Source organism: Papio anubis, chromosome 2 (genome assembly GCF_008728515.1).
Source record: "Papio anubis isolate 15944 chromosome 2, Panubis1.0, whole genome shotgun sequence".
In the NCBI taxonomy this organism is placed as follows: domain Eukaryota; kingdom Metazoa; phylum Chordata; class Mammalia; order Primates; family Cercopithecidae; genus Papio; species Papio anubis.
Genome location: NC_044977.1, coordinates 71,033,053 through 71,054,999, shown reverse-complemented (window position 1 = coordinate 71,054,999; position 21,947 = coordinate 71,033,053). Strand labels below are relative to the sequence as shown.

At 43.2% G+C, this 21,947-nt stretch overlaps 1 protein-coding gene across 4 annotated transcripts in view; it reads right to left on the bottom strand.

The window, feature by feature from the left end:
- FRMD4B (FERM domain containing 4B) overlaps positions 1 to 21,947 on the bottom strand; it is a 361,154-nt gene that overhangs the window by 54,633 nt on the left and 284,574 nt on the right. For all 4 annotated transcript variants that reach the window (XM_009200361.4, XM_003894202.5, XM_009200359.4 and 1 more), the window contains one exon: positions 26 to 109. In XM_009200361.4, coding sequence (XP_009198625.2) covers positions 26 to 109 — 84 coding nt within the window. The remainder of the gene's footprint in view (positions 1 to 25; positions 110 to 21,947) is intronic.

Here is a 21,947-nt window from a genome sequence, read left to right as displayed (position 1 = left end):
CACCTGTTATGTGGATTTGGCTTACCAGTAGGCAAGGGATGGATGCTCCTGAAGAGTTTTGGTTGGAAAGGCTGGTAATGTCTTTAAATCTTTCCTGGCATTCTCATCACTAAAAAGAAACAGAATATGATAATGTCAGGTACTGCTATCCAAAAAATTATCCAAGCTGGTCACCAAATGAATGAGATAAAAAAAATAACTATTTACAGCATCTTGAAGCCAACATACACATGGTTATGGACTCTAACTAGAAACAGCCCCCAAATTTAACAACTGAGTTCTATGATGAGATGTTGAAGTTTATAATATTGTCTGCATGTGTCTATTTTACACATAACTATGATTATAATTGTACATTTTTCACATTGGATTTTTACAGAACATTCTTCACATTTCATTATCCACTTTCTCTGTGTTCCTACAGTATCTTACTAATTATCTTTAGTGGCTACATAATATTCATCATGGTGGAATACTGGTTATCATGAAACCATTCACATAACATCACCAGTTTTTCATAATAGATATCATTGCAATGAAAAGGTTTATGTAGTTGTTTATATTACTCTTCTGTTACTTCCTTACAACCCTCTGAAATACAGCAGACCAACTCAGTCATCTGCAGAAATCTCTTGACTAGAAGATGACTGGAAAACGTGCTTCTAATGAAACCCAAGGTATTTCTTAAGTCACATTAAGTGAACTAAAATGTACCTCATGTAAGGTTAGCTATTATCTAATTATAAAACGGCAAAATTCTAGTTGTCAAGAGAAAGGTGTGGTCTTTATAGAACTTTAAAAAAGGGAGAACGGGCCAGGTGCGGTGGCTCACGCCTATAATCCCAGCACTTTGGGAGGCCAAGGCGGGCGGACCATGAGGTCAGGAGATCGAGACCATTCTGGCTAACATGGTGAAACCCCATCTCTACTAAATATACACACACAAAAAAAAATTAGCCGAGCTTGGTGGCAGGTGCCTATAGTCCCAGCTACTTGGGCAGCTAAGGCTGGAGAATGGCATGAACCTGGGAGGTGCAGCTTGCAGTGAGCTGAGATCACACCACTGCACTCCAGCCTGGGCGACAGAGTGAGACTCCGTCTCAAAAAAAAAAAAAAAAAAAAAAGGGAGAACAGGTAACACTATCCAGTCATAGTTGGTTATGAGAGAAAATACTCTAACTGCTGAGTATTTAAGGATACAATCTATGAGGAAAAGGACATGATTATCTAGAGCCTATTAGAGTGTAGAATAAGCACATGAAACAGCTACTCAAAATTCTGATCAAATTGGTGTTCATCAAACAGCATAACGCTAACTCTTCCTACGTTCCACTTCTTCCTATCTTTACCACTAGCTACTCTTCGATAAAAGGCTCCCAAGTGCCAGATACCATGCAACACACTTCTTGGGCATTATTTAACTCATGTAAGGCTCACCACAAGCATTCCCATACAGTAGATACTATTATTATCTATTGAAGTAGACGAGCCCCCCAGCTGGAGGACCAAACATTGAACCATTCCTTATTGCTATTACATTTCAAAGCCAGGGTTGTGGCCTTTCCTACAGGTGAAAGATCTAGCTTTCCAAATTACTACAGGAAATAGTCACTTGGCTCCTATTCTTACATAAGAATAAATCTCTCTATTCATTTGAAATCTGAGTGTTATGGCTTAACCACACTGACAATCTTGGGAAACTGGTTTGTGCTTCCTGAAAATCAAAATATACCACAATCCAATTCATTCATATTAAAGGTCAACTGTCAACTCCCAGTATATTTATTTTTCTTAATAATCTCTTTTATGTTCTGTCTGGCATACCACATTTACTTTTTTTTTTCAAACCCAAGACTGTCTGATACATTTACTCCTAAATTGTGATTTTTTTTTAAATGAAGGGCAAATGCATGCATATATTCAAAAATGATAAATTCAGGACAACATCGTGTTATGAATCATCCACATCAACCACATGCTTGTTGTTATATCTGGATCCAGGTGAACCATAGGCCATGTTTCAAGAACCCAGCCTAACATTCACTTACTTGGATTACAGTTAATTTTGTGGCAGTGGAGACCTCACTAGACTGGAAGTTGCTATTTATCATAAATTTACTTATTCAGTTAACAAAAATATGTAGAAATGAGTGTCACATGCTGGAATTGTTTTTAACTCATACAAATGCAGTCAGCCAAAAGGGAAAGGAGAATGGGGAAAGAAGTGAGGGAGAAATTTTGTCTGTCATTCCATTCAATAAGCTCATGGTTGAGAATAAGTACAAAACAGGTGACTTGAAGCTGTTGTCCTTAGTCCTATGTCTCTCAAAGCACAAGTATCTCATGACACTGAGATTTTTCTGGCATTCAGGCATTTAATACATGTCTGCTAAACTCAAGCAATCTTTATATCTAGTGCCTAAAGAAATAGCTGTGTGTTTCAACTGGAGAAAAATACCACCTGTGTTGGATTTATTGAAAGATGAAGTTTAGTCTTCAGCATATCATTTTCCCAACAATTTTCAAGAGTAATTTGAACTATACACAATCAGAATCTACTCCAGTTATGTTATTTGTTTAGAAATTTTGGCTGAATAAATCAATAAATTACTAAAGGTTAATCATGAGCCAGTATCTGAGATAATGATGAATATTCACTCATTAAGACCTTTTTTTGGGTACTAATCAATCACTGAGAAGCAACTAAAATGTGCATTAATAGGGAAGTGGATTAGGGATCATTTTAAGGAGAATTTAGACTACCTTGAAAAAAAGTATTCTTAACGAGGCGCAGTGGCTCATGCTTATAATCCCAGCACTTTGGGAGGCCGAGGCGGGTGGATCACCTGAGGCCAGGAGTTTGAGACCAGCCTGACCAACATGGTGAAACCCCGTCTCTACTAAAAATACAAAAATTAGCTGGGCATGGTGGCAGGCGCCTATAATCCCAGCTACTCAGGAGGCTGAGGCAGGAGAATCGCTTGAACCCGGGAGGCGGAGGTTGCAGTGAGCCGAGATTGTGCCATTGCACTCCAGCCTGGGGGACAAGAGTGAGACTTCGTCTCAAAAAAAAAAAAGTGGTTCTCAACATTGGCAATTTTGCCCCTCAGGGGACATTTAGCAATGTTTGAAGGCATTTTTGACAGTCACAACTGAGGAAGGAGGTGTTACTGGCTTCTACTGGGTAGTTCCTACAGTAGTTCCTACAATGCACAGGACAGCCCTCAACAACAAAGGATGATCCTGCCCAAAATGTCAATAGTGCTGAGATTGAGAAACCCTGCCTTCAATTATAAGAATCCTGAAAATTCTACCGTAATACTCTACAAAGCATATCTTTCAGACTTACAGAATTTTTCTCTTATGTCACTCTGAATATTAGACATCTCAGCTGCAAATGTCTAATAGGGGCCAAGTGAGATAGGCATTAGAAAATCAACTGGGTAAGCGAGCTGAGAAATGGTAAGTCAAACTCAGCATCAGACCCGGGGACAATGAGAAATGGTGTGAACTATGAAGAGAGGAGAACATCGCCCATGTTTCATATAAGATACAGATTTGACTGTGTGTGATGGAGATCAAAACTTCAGTTAATTTCTCTTCACATAAGTCAGAGCTGGCTGGGCATGGTGGCTCATGCCTATAATCCCAACACTTTGGGAGACTGAGGCGGGAGGATCACTTGAGCCCAAGAGTTGGAGACCAACCTGGGCAACACAGTGAGACCTTGTCTCTACAAGAAATTTTTTAAAAATTAGCCAGGTGTCATGGCATGTGCCTGTGGTTTCGACTACTTGGGAGGCTGACGTGGACCATTGGAATCCAGAAGTAAAAGGCTCTAGTGAGTTATGATTGCACCAATGTATTACAGCCTGGGCAACAGAGTGAGATTCTCTTATTAAAAAAAAAAAAAGAATGGAGAGAAGATGCCTTCTCAGTTTCTTGGTTTCTAGTTTCAGATAATTTGCTAACTGAAAATTGTCAGTAGTGAATGATTAAAGGAGATAAGTAATTTGCCTAAATTACTTGTCTCGCTATTTGTGGAATTTTGACTATCCCTCAAAATCCCTTTTTTTTTTTTTTTTTTTTTTGAGGCTGGGTCTTGTTCTGTTGCCCAGGCTGGAGTGCAGTGGCTCAATCATGGCTCACTGCAGCCTCAACCTCCAGCCTCTAGGGCTCAAGTGATCCTCCCACCTCAGCCTCCCAAGTAGCTAGAATCACAGATGCATGCCACCATGCCTGGCTAATTTCAAATTTTTCATAGAGATAGGGTCTCACTATGTTGACCGGGCTGATCTCAAACTCCTGGCCTCCAGCAATCCTCCTGCCTTAGCTTCCCAAAGTGCTGGGATTACAGACACGAGCCACCATGCCCAGCCCCCCAAAATTATACTCTCAGGGAAGAATATGGCCTTATTTCTTCACATTAGAAAAGGCTCCTGTTAATCTTCCAAATCTGGTCATTTGTACTATTGCAAAATATCCCTTGTGAATATATAACATCACTTTCCTATAAGAAGCTGTTTAATATAGGAATTTTCCAGCAAGCCATCACCGATATTTGAAGTGGTTGAGCTGTGGACGTGACTATAACACTAAAAGAAAAAGCCAGCAGAATAATTAAAAGATGACTCAGACAGACAGCCTGGCAGAAAAAATAGGCTAAACTCTTCAACAAGCAGTGTATAGAAGTAGAAATCCAAATGGCCAACAGAAAAAAAGTGTTCAACTTCACAAGTTATCAAGGAAATGCAAATTAAATCCTCAATTAATTACTAATACACACCAGACTATCAAACTTTTTTTTATCTTTGAAACGGAGTCTCACTCTGTTGCCAGGCTGCAGTGCAGTGGTGCGATCTTGTTTGGTCCTAAACAAGGACCCGGGTTCAAGCGATTCTCCTGCCTCAGCCTCCAGAGTACCTGGGACTACAGGTGCACGCCACCACGCCCAGCTACTTTTTGTATTTTCAGTAGAGATGGGGTTTCACCTTGTTGGCCAGGATGGTCTCTAACTCTTGACCTCATGATCAAGAGATAGACCGCACCCGGCCACACTATCAAACTTTTTTTTTTTTTGAGATGGAGTCTCGCTCTGTCACCCAGGCTGGAATGCAGTGGCGCACTCTCGGCTCACTACAACCTCTTCCTCCCGGGTTCAAGCAATTCTCTGCCTTAGCCTCCCGAGTAGCTGGGATTACAGGCGCCTGCCGCCACGCCCGGCTAATTTTTTTGTACTTTTAGTAGACAGGGTTTCACCAAGTTGGCCAGGCTGATCTTGAACTCCTGACCTAGTGATCCACTTGCCTCAGTCTCCCAAAGTGCTGGGATTACAGGTGTGAGCCACTGCATCTGGCGACTATCAAACTTTTAAAACTCCAATAAGATCTAGTTTATATGGAGATGTAGTGCAGTAGGAACTCTCATCCATTACTAGTAAGAATGTCAATTGGTACAATCATTTTGGAAATTTGCATACCCTATAACCCAGTAATCCTCTGCTAGATATATTCCCTAGAGAAATTTATATACAAGAATAAGATTTAGAGCCAGGCGCGGTGGCTCACGCCTGTAATTCCAACACTTTGGGAGGCTGAGGTGGGTGGATCACCTGAGGTCAGGAGTTTGAGACCAGCCTGACCAACACAGTGAAGCCTCACCTCTACTAAAAAAATACAAAAATTAGCCAGGCATGGTGGCGGGCACCTGTAATCCCAGCTACTCGAGGGGCTAAGGCAGGAGAATTGCTTGAACCCAGGAGGCGGAGGTTAAAGTGAGTTGAGATCGTGCCATTGCACACCAGCCTCAGCGACAGAGCACGACTCTGTCTTAAAAAAAAAAAAAAAAGATTTACACCAACATTGTTCACACAAAAGAACAACTCAAATATCCCATAACATTACAAATGCTCAAACTGTAATGTATTCAAGTAATGGAATACCATGCGGCAAAGAAAATAGACAATAGCTACACGTAACATGAATTTCACACATATTGAGCAAAGATACAAGACCCCAAATAAGAAACACAATCACTATTTCACGTACATAAAGGTTCAAAACAAACAAAATGAAACTAGAAAGAATCGCACATAAAGACAAGCGCCCGAACTCGTCTCATCTAGGAAGGGGCTGGTTAGTTCTTGGATGGGAGCAGCCTTGAAATACTGGGTGCTATAGGCTTAACAAAACAAAGACAAGAAAATATGTACCATAGAGTCAGAATGCCCATGAGGAAAGAGGGAATTTTACTCTAGGTAGGAAAGTACGATATACAATGAGGGGCAGGAGGTTTCTGGGGTCCTGACAACATTCCTCACTGTTAGTGGTTATATGGCTGCATCCTCTTTTTTTTTTTTTTTTTTTTCTCTGAGACTCTGGCACCCAGGCTGGAGTACAGTGGCATGATCTTGGCTAACTGCAACCTCCTCCTGCTGGGTTTAAGCGATTCTCCTGCCTCAGTCCTCCCAGCAGCTGGGACTACAGGTGTGCGCTACCATGCCCAGCTAATATCTGTATTTTTAGTAGAGACGGGGTTTTGCCATGTTGGCCAGGCTGTTATCGAACTCCTGACCTCAGGTGATCTGCCCGCCTCTGCCTCCGAAAGTGCTGAGATTACAGGATTGAGCCACCGTGTCCGGCCCAGCTGCATCCTTCTAATTTGTTCCTTATATCAATATACATGTTTTCTGCATTCTTCTATGTGATATAATTCACAACAAAAATGGAATTAAGTATGGCCAGTTGAGTGGATGTAGGGAAAGCCGAAGTTCAAGCTCACTGCCCTGTTATGGTGAGGTGCTGCAATGGTGACGCAAGAGGTTAGAACCTACTGAACCAAAAATGAATCCACTGGGGTGTTAGAAACACTGGCATGTTATTCTAGAAGGTTAAGCTCGATCATTTTCAGAGTTTAGGATCAAACAGGATTTCACGTTTGAGCGGACTGGCAGTAGCTGAGTGCTTATTTGTTCCCCCTCCTGGGGAATTTGTTCGGGAGCCTGAGGCTGCAGGGATCTATGGAGCTTGTAGGAACGGCCAGGTCTGGCTTCTGCACAGAAGGCCCCTCCCTGGCCGGCTGGGCAGGAGGCATGATTTATGAGTCAGGATCAACCTCAGAGTTCAGAGGGAGGGCCCAAAAGTAGTAGGGGAGGTGAACAAGCCTCAGTCGGGATGTCTCTGCCTTTCACCAGCAATAAATACACTCAACCTGACTGGACATTCCTGACCCTAATGGCAACGGATATGTTATTTTAAAGATGCACTTGACCAGAATTGCCATGAGGGACTGGTTTCTCCGGGCCCTAGCCAGAGAGAATGCCCATAAATCTACATCACTTGCTACTTCTCAGTGACCAAACCAGAAATTGCTTCTCTCCATAATTTCAGCAGGAATTCAGATGTCACAATGAAGAACATGCTTGCGTTTTATCTGATTATCTAGGCTGAACTCCTCCCTTAGGCATTCCAGATTCCTATTTCGATAACTTTCCAGAAGGAAGCTGCCCATGACCCTCTATTTAACTACTACAACTATTTCTCAGGCAACAATTCCTTGGGTCATTCTGAAGCCCTCTTTCATGGGCTGTTGTTTTTCTTTGCTGACCCCAAGTACCCTGATGGAATGTGCCAACCCCACTCATTTTTGAGAAAGCCACATGGCTGGCAAAACTGAGGCTACCCTTTGTGTGTGCTAGAGCACTTGTGTGGAAAAAGCCACCCCCAGCAAATGAGTGCACGTGCTTGTGGCTAATTGTGGGCTTGCACAGCTACAATCAGCCACCTGCCCTCAGAGACTGGAGTAGAAGGGAGTGCAGGCAATTAGCAAACCGGGCATGCTAGCACTTCCTAGAGAAAACTAAGACCCTTGCTGTCCTATGCTTGGTGTGAGGGCATCCTCTATTTCTAGAACAGCTTAAAAAGAAAGGAAGGAAGGAAGGAAGGAAGGAAGGAAAGAAGGAAGGAGGGAAGGAAGGAAGGAAGGGAGGGAGGAAGGGAGGAGGGAAGGAAGGCCCAAGCCCCAAAGCCGCAAATTTCACTTTTTTTTTTTTTTTTTGGTAGAGATGAGGTCTCCCTATGTTGCCCAGGTTGGTTTCAAACCCTTGGGCTCAAGTGATCCTCCCATCTTGGCTTCTCAAAGTACTGGGATTACAGGCTTGAACCACCACACCAGCCCCGCATTTCACTTTTCTTCTCCAAACAAAGCGCTTCCTTACCTGAAACCTAAACCAAGGGTGCATAAAAAATGCATGTTAAATATAATATCCAAGTGGAAACAGCTACAGAAACTTCACGTTCTAAACCTAACCTGTTTAGAGTTAACTTGGGGCTGGGTGCAGTGGCTCACACCTGTAATCCCAGCACTTTGGGAGGCGAGATGGGTCACTTGAGCCCAGGAGTTCGAGACCAGCCTGGCCAACGTGGTGAAACCTCGTCTCTACAAACAGTACAAAAAAATTAGCTGGGCGTGGTGGCACATGCCTATAGTCCCAGCTACTTGGGAGGCTGAGGTGGGAGAATCACCTGAGCCTGGGAGGTCAAGGCTGCAATGAGCTACGATCACCTACTGCACTCCAGCCTGGGTGACAGAGTGAGACCTTGCCTCCAAAAAGAAAAAAAAAAAGAAAAAAGAAAAAAAAAGATTAACTTGGAACTGGAGTTCTTTTTCAACTCAAAATCCTTATTTCAGAAAATGCATATGTGGATGTAAAAAAGCCATAGTTAAGTGCCTATTTGAACACACAGTAAAGTCTAAAGCCTGTTATTAAGTGTAAATGTACCATACAGCTTATTAATTAATCTGTTTTTTAAATCAGATTAATTTCTGATTAATTAATCAGAAATTAAAAGATTATGACACGGGCCTCCCAGGATTTGGGGAAGTCATCACAGCTGAGAAGTCTATTTAGTACTGTGTCCCATGCAAACCAAAGATTTACTGTTATTAGGAATGGAGCTAATTGGAAACATTTGCCTGTCTTCTGGGGTTGCCTTGTATAGGCCTTGATGAGAAGTCATTTCTTTGTCTATGCTTACTAGAAACCTGTGATGACCCATCAAGGTTCTGAACTATACTGAAGGAATGGGACAGGGTTAGTGATCATAGCAGCTACAAAAGTTTATTTAGGCCAGGCGCAGTAGCTCATGCCTATAATCCCAACATTTAGGAAGGCTGAGGCGGGCAGATCAGTTGAGGTCAGGAGTTCCAGACCAGTCTGGCCAATATGGTGAAACCCCATCTCTACTAAAAATACAAAAATTAGCTGGGCCTGGTGGCGCGTGCCTGGAGTCCCAGCTACTCACGAGGCTGAGGCAGGAGAATTGCTTGAACTGGGAGGTGGAGGCTGCAGTGAGCTGAGATCATGCCACTGCCCCCTCCAGCCTGGGTGACAGAGTGAGACCCTGTCTCAAAAAACAAAAACAAAAACAAAACAAAAAGAAACTGCATTGAATGTCTGTTAAATAGGTGTAACAGGTGCCAACTTAACTATCAATCAAACCATTTGAGCTGGATCTTCTATTGAAGGATGACAGATTGCATAAACAAGTAATTATTAAAAAGGATCTTGGTTACTATTAATAAACACCAATTTCCTCAACTAATCTACTGGCACTGATCAAGACCTGGGTGATTAGCAGTTTAAGAGCTTTTCACTGACTAACTTGCCTTCAAATTGCCCTTTATTGAAAAAGAATATCATGTTTCTTTCAGTTGTTTGTAGAATCTGGCCTTCAATGATGAATTCAGCTTATTATCTGCTGGACTTAATAACTAGAAATTTCTAACCCTAAGTTTCTCTTTACTGATTCCTAGGTAAAGCAATATTAAAGGTGACAAACACAAGAAAACAGTGATTATCATTGTACCCTCGTACCCTGACCGGCAGCATTGGCATTCTCGGATAACTTGCTGGAAAGGCAAATCTCAGGTTCCACCCCAGACCTACTGGATCAGAAAGGCCAAGGGTGGGGCCCAGCAATCTGCTTTTAACAAAGGGCTTAAGAACCACTGCAATAGGATAAACACAACATAAAACAGAGATTTTGACTGGGTGTGGTGGCTCATGCTTGTAATCCCAGCACTTTGGGAAGCTGAGGAGGGCGGATCACTTGAGGTCAGGAGTTCCAGACCAGCCTGGCCAACATGGTGAAACTCCACCTCCACTAAAAATACAAAAAATTAGCCGGGTGTGGTGGTGTGTGCCTGTAGTCCCAGCTACTCAGGAAGCTGAGGCAGGAGAATTGCTTGAACCCAGGAGGCGGAGGCTGCAGTGAGCCAATCTCATGCCACTGCACTTCAGCCTGGGCGACAGAGTGAGACCCTGTCTCAAATAATAATAATAATAATAATAATAATAATAATATTTTCAAGAAAGAAACCATAATCAACTCCTTAAATTGGAGAGGTGGTCAGGGAGGCTGAGCAAAGCTTTTGGGTGGACAGCTCAGGAGGTTTGTTTTAGGAGACTCTAGCAAGTGACCTGAACTGGCAGTGACAAAATATGAGTGCTGTCATCTAATCCCCCAAAAGAAATACTTCTAAAGGGCCAGGCGCAGTAGCTCATGCCTGTAATCCCAGCACTTTGGGAGGCAGAGGTGGGCGGATCACCTGAGGTCAGAAGTTCAAGACCAGCTTGGCCAACATGGTGAAACCCTGTCTCTACTAAAAATATGAAAATTAGCTGGGCGTGGTGGCGGGTGCCTGTAATCCCAGCTACTCAGGAGGCTGACGCAGAAGAATTGCTTGAGCCTGGGAGGCGGAGGTTGCAGTGAGCCGAGATCATGCCACTATACTCCAGCCTAGACAACAGAGCAAGATTCCCTATCAAATTAAAAAAGAAAAGAAAAAAAAAAAAGAAGAAATACTTTTAAGCGACAACAGCTCTCTCACTGGGTATTACCAGGTGGCAGAGACTGGGCTAACCCTGTTCTCTACAGGCGTATTATGCTATTAACATCAGTGTCCCTGGTCCATGGATGTGAAAACAGAGAGTTGAGAGAGATTAAGCAATTTAAACTCACAAAGCAAATGCGACTCCAAACCTGTGCTTTAACCACTTTGCCTTACTCCTCCAGGATTCTAGGAAGAGGGGACAGGAAATGGGGAAGGAGCAGAGGAAAGATTTTAACTTTGAGGCTTCAGCATTTATCATTATGGTGGCCACTGATTAATTCCATCAAAATATGTATTGCTTAGGTGATGACAGTCTACCTTTTTCAACTAGATCAAACTGGATTACCCCAAACTGGATTAACCACATCAAGGATCTGAACATAGATAACAAGACTTAATATGTTAGCAGTGTTTCTTGAACCATACCAAACCAGAACAAACCAAACAAAAACCATAGCCTAATTGTCCCTTAGTATCAAGGACACCAAATTTAGGGTTTTTTGTTGTTGTTGTTGTTGTTGTTGTTGTTTTTGAGACGGAGTCTCGCTCTGTTGCCCAGGCTGGAGTGCAGTTGCAAATTCTCGGCTCACTGCAACCTCCACCTCCTGGGTTCAAGCGATCCTCCTGCCTCAGCCTCCCAGGTAGCTGGGACTATAGGCAACTGCCACCATGCCTGGGTAATTTTTATATGTTTAGTAGAGATGGAGTTTCACCATGTTGGCCAGGCTGGTCTGGAACTCCTGACCTCAAGTGACCTGCCCGCCTCAGCCTCCCCAAGTGCTGGGATTACAAGCATGAGCCACCGTGCCCGGCCCCAAATTTAGTTTTTAAAAAACACTTTTACATGAGCTGCAAAACCAGACTCCAGTCATTTTCAGCAGAACCTTAAAACAGGGAGTCCAAACTGCTACAGGTGAGAAGTCCAATATATCAATTAAGGCTCCTTAACCCACACAAGGTATTCCTGAAGCCCCACTTTTTATACTGACTCAAAAAGCTCCAAGTAAGATCTCTACCCTGGATGAGTTATCTCTGTTACTGTTAGGGGATACTAAGGCCTGGGATGGGCTGAAGAAAAGAAGAAACAAGCCGACACTTTTATTCACAGTCAATCATATGCAAAGGCAGAAAGCTAGAGCTCAAGTTCATTCAATGCCTCATGCCACTCCTGATTATCGCAAATGAGTTCAGAAAAACTGATTACAGACTGAGCTAATCGCGTAACAGCTAAAAGAAAGAGGCCTCCTCACTTTCTACCCATCCAGACTAAACTTAAAAAAGAGCAGTTCCACCCAGCCAGGTAAGCAAGGTGAATTCATTTGGTCCAACCCCTGAATGCGCAGATGAGAGAAACAAGACCCACTGAAAGTTGAAAACTTACCAAAGTTCCCACAGTAGGTGGCAACAGATCTAAAGGACCAGAGGTTTGTTCTCGGGACAACTGCAGGCCGGAGCACAAGAGGAGGAAGAGGAAGAGGAGAGAATTGGAAAGCTAGGGAGGAACGGAAGAAGAGGGAGGGGCCGGGAAAGGAAACGCCCAGCTGGCTGTGCCAGACCTTGCTCTCCTCCCCTCCTAAGCCACAGGGTCTTTCCATTCTTGGAATTTCCTCCCTACCCCATTTAAACCTTTCTTGATCAGACCTTAACCCAAGTCAGGTTGCAGCTATTTACAGAGTGAAAAGTGAGAACTGAAAGAATTATGTAAGCCTTTCTCCTGGCCTCTGGCCAAAGCTAGGGATGCCTCCCACTGTTTCTGAGCAAGGTGGGAAGTTGTTGGCCCATCCTTCATCCAAAGAAGCTCCTTCACAGGGCTACAGGTGTGAGCATGCAAAGAAGGCCTTCATGGGGGTTTAGGTGTGAGCATGCATTTCTAGGCGTCATGCATTTCTAGCGCCTTCACAGGGGTTCAGGTGTCAGCATGCATTTCTACACCACCTCCGGTCCCCAGTTCCCTCAGATCTCTCAGCTCCTCTTTCATAGGACGATAAAAGATATTATTTGGGCTTTTATTTTATTTACGTATTCATTTATTGAGACAGAGTCTTGCCCTGTCATCCAGGCTGGAGTGCAGTGGTGTGATCTTGGCCCACTGCAACCTCTGCCTCCTGGGTTCAAGTAATTCTCCTGCCTCAGCCTCCTGAGTAGCTAGGATTACAGGCACGCACCACCATGCACGGCTAATTGTTTGTATTTTTAGAAGAGACAGGGTTTCACCATGTTGCCCAGGTTGGCCTCAAATTCCTGAGCTCAGGCAATTAGCCAGCATTGGCCTCCCAAAGTGCCAGGATTACAGGCGTGAGCCACAGCACTTTGGGCTCTTAAGGTGGCCATCCTAGGCACTTGCTGTGTGAGACAAGTGGAAGCATTTTACTTACACAAACTCATTTAGTCTTCATAGCACCCAAGATGTTGGTGCTCTTTCTAATTTACAGATGAAGAAACTGAGATTTAGAAAGATCACCTAGCTGCCCATTATTTTACTAGAGCTAGTACACAGCCAGCCAGTACATACCTAGGAAAAAATCAAAAAGACCAACCAACCAATCAGCTCTAGGCCTATGATTTACAGTAATAAGGTTTGGCCTTTAGAACTGCATTCAGTCCCAGGTCTCCCTGTTCCTAGGAGTTTTGTGGTCTTAGATAAACTAACCTTTGTGAGCCTGGGTTTCCATATTATAAAAATACGAATACTGACCTGTTGAATAGGATTCTTGGGTATATTACCATAGAATGCTATGAAGGCACTTGCCTATGTTTAATAAATGTGTTCCTTCCTGGCCAGGTGTGGTAGCTTATGCCTGTAATCCAAGCACTTTGGGAGACTGAGAATGCTTAAATTGCTTGAGCCCAGGAGTTTGAGATCGGCCTAGGCAACATGGTGAAATCTCATCTCTATGGAAAATACAAAAATTAGCCAGACGTGGGGTACACACCTGTAGTCCTAGCTACTCGGGAGGCTGAAATGGGAAGATCACTTGTGCCCAGGGGGCACATGATCTGCAGTGATCCATGATCATGCCACTGCACTCTAGCCTGGACAACAGAGCAAAATCCTGCCTCGGAACAACAACAACGTTCCTTCCTTCCTGATGGTAGTATAATAAACCAAAGATTTTACCAAACACTTTATTCCTACCACTCTCTGCGCAGGCTGGTGGTGGATTATTACCATTGAGAAGAATCCCAAAGGGGTGATCTAGGTTAGAGTTGGCAGATTTAATATATTGGACATACTTAAAAATTTTTCGTTGTTCATCTGAAATTCCAATTTAACTGGGCATCCTATATTTTTATTTGCTAAATCTGGCAACTCTAAGGGTGTATAATAAACCGCCTGGGAAAAGAACTTTGAAAGTAACTTGCCAAGTTACGAGTTGTGAGCAGTTTGGGGCTTGGTTTGACAGGGTCTATTGGTAACCAGTGGAAGCTCAGCGTAGAAACTCACTTTTCCAACATCATGATCCGCGGGATTGGTGTCAGCCTTTTATTTTCTCAGCATTCTACCAAAGATGCATCCTGTAGCAGGAAACCTGCTTGTGTTCTGGGAAGTGCAGTGTCCTCTCAGCTAGAATTCCTTTGTCATTACATTTTTGTCTGTGGCCTAACTTGTAACAGGGGACAATTGCTCTGCCCATCTGCATGCTTGATGGGGATCAACTGTCAAGGTATTTGTTTTTAGGTCTAAGGAATTTCTAATGAGAATGAAAATGTGATGAGAGATTTTTCTAAACGTCAGCCAGTTCCCTGAGGACCCTGATTGTGTCTACTTTGAACCTTTAACTCTCTTAATAATGGGTAGAAGAAACATCATCGATAAGAATGACAGACTGGGAAGCAGGTTAACTTGAAAATCTGTAAATATTTTTTAAAAATTTTATTTTTCTCCTGTTAAATTCATAGAGACAGAAAGTAGAATGGTGGTGGCCACGGACTGCAGGAGGAGTGAATGGGGAGCTGTTTAATGGGTGTAGAGTTTCTGTTTCTCCAAGATGAAAAAGTTCTGGAGATTGGCCATACAACATAAACACGGCCAGTCGCGGTGGCTCACACCTGTAATCCCAGCACTTTGGGAAGCTGAGGCGGGTGGATCGCCTGAGGTCAGGAGTTCGAGACCAGCCTGGCCAACATGGTAAAACCCTGTCTCTACTGAAAATACAAAAAATTAGCCGGGCGTGGTGGTGCGTGCCTGTAATCCCAGCTATTCAGGAGGCTGAAGGAGGAGAATCGCTTGAACCCAGGAGGTGGAGGTTGCAGTGAGCCGAGATCATGCCACTTGCACTCCAGTCTGGGCAACAGAGCGAGACTCTCTCAAACACACACACACCCAACATAAACATTACTTAACACTACCAAACACTACTCTTAAAAAAGGTTGAGATGATACATTTTATGTATATTTTACTACAATTTTTAAAAAAGTTATTCTTAAATCTAGAGTTAGAAAAAGGATACATAGGCCAGGCATGGTGGCTCACGCCTGTAATCCTAGCACTTTGGGAGGCCGAGGAGGAGGGTGGATCACAGGTCAGAAGATTGAGACCATTCTGGCTAACACGGTGAAACCCCGTCTCTACTAAAAATACAAAAAATTAGTCGGGCATGGTGGCATGTGCCTGTAGTCCCAGCTACTTGGGAGGCTGAGGCAGGAGAATTGCTTGAAGCCGGGAGGTGGAGGTTGCAGTGAGCTGAGATCACGCCACTACACTCCAGCCTGGGTGACAGAGTGACTCTGTCTCAAAAGAAAAAAAAAAAAAAAAGAAGAAGAAGAAGGAAAGACAAAAAGAGAAAGAACACAGAAAAGAAAACCAATCAATGCAGACAATGTTTTCCTACAAAAGAATGGAAAGTCAAAGAAATGTATTTCTCTCCTGGGAAACTTCCTACTAGACAAGTGAAAAATTACTTATGGTCAACTTGAAGTCCCAACTCTTTAATCCCTCTTCCTGTGTGTGTGATTCAATGTGTCTTTCCTGATCACACAAAAAAATGGATTAACCACATTAGCCATCGGAACACAGATAACAAGACTGTATTGTTACGTGTTATGTTATCCCTTACTGTGTTTCCAGAATCAAACCAAAAGGCGTGGAAATGCTTATCGGTGGGGGAATGTAGAATTCTCCCTCAACAATGTCGTCCCACAGCTCCCGTAGACTCTGGATGGTTTGCACTTTGAGAAGTGGAAGTAGTTCATGTCATGCTACTTTCTATTCCTACCGAATGCCACACATGCCTGTGTCTCAGCCAGCCGCTACCTGAAGAGGCCAAGTATGCTGAGTTTCATTTCAGGACCAAGTAGCTATGATGGGTGTAACGGCCTGGTCCACTCCAGTGGAGAAAGAAACTGAGAACTCAAATGGATCAAGAGAGTTACTTCCTGTATAGGACTGATCCTCTGTGGTGTTAGTAACTGTCTAAAGATGTATGAAGGTGGGACTTAGGGTTTTTGTGTTCATTTAGTTGCATCAGGTTTAGGGTTTTTGTGTTCATTTAGTTGCATCAGGGTTTTTTAAGCTGTGACATGCAAGGGGTTTTGAAATGTAAAATACTTAAGCTGTGAAATGCAGAAGCCTGACTTCTACTCTGACTCTGTGGTTCACAGAGTAGAGTGTGTGGTCCAGCAAGAGGCTGAAATAAGTGTGGGAAATGCTGCTTATGCGTCCCCTTCTGGGAGATTTATAGTGCTCATGAGCAGATTGAAAACTTAGCCAAGAGAACTCGGGGAACTCTGTTTAACTTTTAACTAAGTATTATAGAGAGGAAAATCACTTCTCAAGAGCTTTTTTCACAAAAGTGTTTTGTTGATTCATCAAAGGCCAAACCTGAAATAAGACAAAAACATTCCATTTCTGTCAAGTAAGCCTTCTTTATTCTGCTGGCCAGGAAGGTAATGATTCTTACAAATTTGTGTTGGGATACAAAAAAAGAAACTGGCTGGGTGCAGTCACTCACACCTGTAATCCCAGAACTTTTGGGAGGCTGAGTCTGACAGATTACGAGATTTAGGTGTTTGAGATCAGTCTGGCCAACATGGTGAAACCCCATCTCTACTGAAAATAAAAAAATTAGCCAGGTGTGGTGGCTAATTTCAAGAATTGCTTGAACCCAGGAGGCGGAGTTTGCAGTGAGCTGTGATTAAACTACTGCACTCCAGCCTGCGCAACAGACCGAGGATCTATCTCAAAAAAACACAACAAAACAAAAACCCGAAAAACAAAAAAGGAAACCTCTAACAGTGGTAAAACGCATGTGGTATGGAGCCCTAATTTGCCACTGTCTAGCTATGTGACCTAAGTAGTAAGCTACTTAACAGCTACAAAGTTCAGTTTTCTTATCTATAAAATGGGGACAATGACAGTGCCATCACAGGGTTGCTGTGAGGATTAAACATATTAATAACAGTAACAATGGCAAATACTGTTTATTGAGACAAAGAAACGGTTCCAGAGAGGCTAGGCAAACTACTCACAGGTACATAACAAGTGGTTGGGCCTGGATTTGAACCCAGGCAGTTAAATTCCAAAGCTCCTCTCTTCACTACGGCCTCCCCATAGCGCTCTGCCCACGGGAGATGATATTTTTATTATTGATACTGACGGTAAAGGCTCTGGAAATGAAATTAGATTTCAGAGCTTTAAGTGCTCCAGAGGTGTAAGAACTAAGGGGCAAATTTCTTGAAAGTGTTTTTATCCTCCCTTCGTTAGTCTCCAGAGCATCCAAGAAAATTCCTTTCCCATGGGAAATAGCTGCATTTTTCTTTTTTTTTTTTTTTGTAGCACAGTTGTGAATATTCCCTTCCCACTTGAAGCTAAGTGTTAACATAACTCTCATTCTGACCCAGCATTGAATTGCAAAATGTACTCACTCACTTTTTCCTACAAGTAGAAACACCCTAATCACATAGTTACTTGGTAACTTTCACCTCTCAAAATCTTAAAAAAAAAAAAAAAAAAGAAAGAAAGAAAAGGCCGGGCACGGTGGCTTATGCCTGTAATCTGTAATCCCAGCACTTTGGGAGGCTGAGGACAGTGGATCACGAGCTCAGGAGTTCAAGACCAGCCTGGCCAACATGGTGAAACCCTGTCTCTACTAAAAAATACAAAAATTAGCTGGGCATGGTGGTGGACGCATGTAATCCCAGCTAGTTCAGGAGGCTGAGGCAGGAGAATTGCTTGAACCCAGACGGCAGAGGTTGCAGTGAGCTGAGATCACACCACTGCACTCCAGCCTAGGCAACAAGAGTGAAACTCTGTCTCAAAAAAAAAAAAAAAAAAAAAAAAAAAAGCTTTGCTTTTACAAACTTTTTTGTGGCTGGCAGCTGGGTGATAAAGCCTTGCCTCCTTGCCGTGTCAGCTTTCAGGAATTCTCTGTTTGTCTGTGTTGTGTTACCCAAGTAGCCTGTTATCTTTGCAGTTTAAGGGCTGACTTGGAAATTCAGACTGCCATCTATTTAAAGAAAATGGAAGTCCCCACTCCACTATTTTAATTAACTTTCAGAGAGCAGGGTTTCCTACTGGTTATGATAATGTTAACTTAAAATACTCTGAAGGAAACACGGCAGGAAGCAAAATAAAAAGGGGAGGACTGCTATTTTTAAAGGCATTCTAGGAAGAAGAGTTTGAGCAAAGCCATGAAGGCACATAGCATGGGCTACACGGAGAAAAAGGAAGAGAGGCATGAGTAGATACTAAGGAGTATGCACAGCAGAGAATGGGAGATTACATGTGTAATGCCGACCAAGTATGGCCTTGAACGCCAGGTTGTGGTGTTGGTGGGCAGGTGTCTGTGTGCAATGAGAAACTAAGAGATTTTTAGAAATAAACAACAATGATCAAATCTATGTCTTAGGAAGGTAACTGGAGGTTACGCGCAGGCAGTAGTGTGTGGTGGAATCAGAACAGATCTGAGAACTCACCAGCAATGTAACAATCTCTTTGGGCTTAAATTTTACATTTATTACTTTGTTCAATGGAGATAACAGCTATTGTGGTAGGACTGAATGAAATCAGACATGGACATTTAAAATAATGCCATAGGCCAGGTGCGGTGGCACACGCTTGTAATCCCAGCACTTTGGGAGGCCTACAAAGGCGGATGACCTGAGGCCACGAGTTCAAGATCAGTCTGGCCAGTGTGGTGAAACCCTGTCTCTACTAAAAATACAAAAAATAGCTGGGCGTTGTGGTCCTCATCTGTAATCCGAGCTACTCGGGAGGCTGAGGTATGAGAATTTCTTGAACCCGGGAGGTGGAGGTTGCTGTGAGCTGAGATCACACCACTGCACTCCAGCCTGGGCGACAGAGTAAGACTCCATCTCAAAAAATAATACATAAAATAACACTGTAATACTCAATTATTAGCTCAACACATAATTCACACACACACACACACACTTTTACAGTCAGGCTGAATGGGAGGGAATGAGGACTGAGAAAGTTGTGGTGCTGATCAACAGAAGGAAAGGAGGGAGCTATCTGACAGGTGGAAAAAAGATGGGAAGGGAAAGGGGAAATCTCAGAGAGCATTCAAGAGAGAATGGAGCTGTAATTCAAAGGGAGATAGTGGAAGAGGAGCTGGTTTGGAGGCTGGGCTGTTGGTGAGGTCAGCTTTGGAAATGCTCAAGAAAGAGGTGGATATTCACAAGGAGTGGACTAGAGCAGCCTTAAGAATTAGGTGTTCAGTCATTGTTTTTACTGAAAAAGTCACTTTGCCTAGGAAGGTATTTGGGTACATATTTTGGTCCACGTTTATTTATTTATTTATTATGTTTTTTGAGACAGAGTCTCAATGCCTGTAGTCTCAGCTGCTTGGGAGGCTAAAGCAGGAGAATCGCTTGAACCCAGGAGGCGGAGGTTGCAGTGAGCCAAGATGGCGCCATTGTACTTCAGCCTGAGCGACAGAGCGAGACTCTGTCTCAAAAAAAAAAAAAAAAAAAAAAAAAAAAAAAAAATCCCAGCATTTTGGGAAGCTGAGGCAGGCAGATCACTGAGGTCAGGAGTTTGAGACCAGCCTGGCCAACATGGTGAAACCTCATCTCTACTAAAAATACAAAAATTAGCTGGGTATGGCGGTATGTGCCTATAATCCCAGTTACTTGGGAGGCTGAGGCAGGATAACTGCTTGAACCCAGGAGGTGGAGGTTGCAGTGAGCTGCACTCCAGCCTGGGTGACAGAGCAAGACTAAAAATAAATACACACAGATGTTCATCACAGCATATTTTATATTAGCTTTATGGGGAAAAAAAGCTAATATAAATAACACCATGATAAACATCTTTTTTCCCATTATATGGGAAACAAGTAATATTTGTAACAATAGGGGAGTCCATCATGTCCATCAATTTGGTAAAATAAAATGGATTGCAGGAACTGTTCTAAGTACTTTACAAATGCAATATTAATTCATTTAATCCTCACAGCAATCCTATGGAGTGTGTATTATAATTGTAAGTCCCATTTTTCAGAGGAAACTGAGGCTTGGAGATTTTAAATAATTTGTTCAAGATTACACAGGTAATAAGTAGCCGACCTGGCATTTGAATCAGGCTGTCTGGTTCCACAGTCTTTGCTCTAACCACTACAACATTGCCTCATGGTATTTTATTTTGCCTGACTTTCTTTTGTGTTTTTTATTTTTATTTTTATTTGTTGAGACAGAGTTTTGCTCTGTTGTGCAGGCTGGAGTGCAGTGGCGTGATCTCCAGCTCACCGCAACCTCCACCACCAGGTTCAAGCAATTCTTGTGTCTCAGCCTCCCCAGTAGCTGGTATTACAGGTGTGTGCCGCCATGCACAGCTAACTTTTGTATTTTTAGTAGAGACAAGGTTTTGCCATGTTGGCCAGGCTGATCTCAAACTCCTGGCCTCAAGTGATCCGCCCATCTCGGCCTCCTAAAATGCTGGGATTACAGGAGTGCACCTGGCCTTGCCTGATTTTCTTTTCCTTTTTTCTTTTCTTTTTTTTTTGTGACACAGTCTCACTCTGTCATCCAGGATGGAGTGCAGTAGCACCATCTTGGCTCACTACAACCTCCACCCTATGGGTTCAAGTGATTCTTTCACCTCAGCCTTCCAAGGAGCTGGGACTACAGGTGTGTGTGACCATGCCAGGCTAATTTTTTTTTTTTAGACAGTTTCACTCTTGTTGCCCAGGTTGAAATGCAATGGCGCGATCTCAGCTCACCGCAACCTCTGCCTCCTGGGTTCAAGCGATTCTCCTGCTTTAGCCTCCCAAGTAGCTGGGATTACTGGCATGTACCACCATGCCCAGCTAATTTTGTATTTTTAGTAGAGACAGGGTTTCTCCATGTTGGTCAGTTTGGTCTCAAACTCCTGACCTCAGGTGATCCACCTGCCTTGGCCTCCCAAAGTGCTGGGATTACAGGCATGAGCCACTGCACCTGGCGCCAGGTGCCTGATTTTCTCAGAAGAGTTTTATAACAAGGCAGGGTGCGGTGGCTTGCACCTGTAATCCTAGCACTTTGGGAAGCCAACATAGGCAGATCAGCTGAGCCCAGGAGTTTGAGACCAGCCTGGGTAACATAGTGAATCCCTGTTTCTACAAAAAATACAAAAATTAGCCAGGTGTGATGGTGTGTACCTGTAGTCCCAGCCGCTCAGGAGGCTGAGATGAAAGAACTGATGGAGCCAGGAGGTGGAGGTTATAGTGAGCTGAGATCATGCCACTGCACACCAGCCTGGGTGACAGAACAACGAAATGCTCTGTCTCAAAAATAAACAAAAACAAAACAAAACAAAAACAAAAACAAAGAGGAGTTTTAGAACAAAATTTTGGAGGAAAAACATATCCTCTCTATTCAGGGGAGGAGAAGATCAGACAGCGAGAGCATGGTAATTTACGAAGTGCTCCCATATCTCCTCAAAACCAACCTGCAAAGCCATTGTTTTGATTAACCCCAATTTATAGATGAGGGAACCGAGGTTCAGAAAGGATAAGTGGCCACTCAGAGGGATGCTGCCAGTCTACGTGATTTCCAATCCCACACTCTCTCCACTACTTAGCATAGTTTGGACAATTTCAAAACAGTGTGCGCC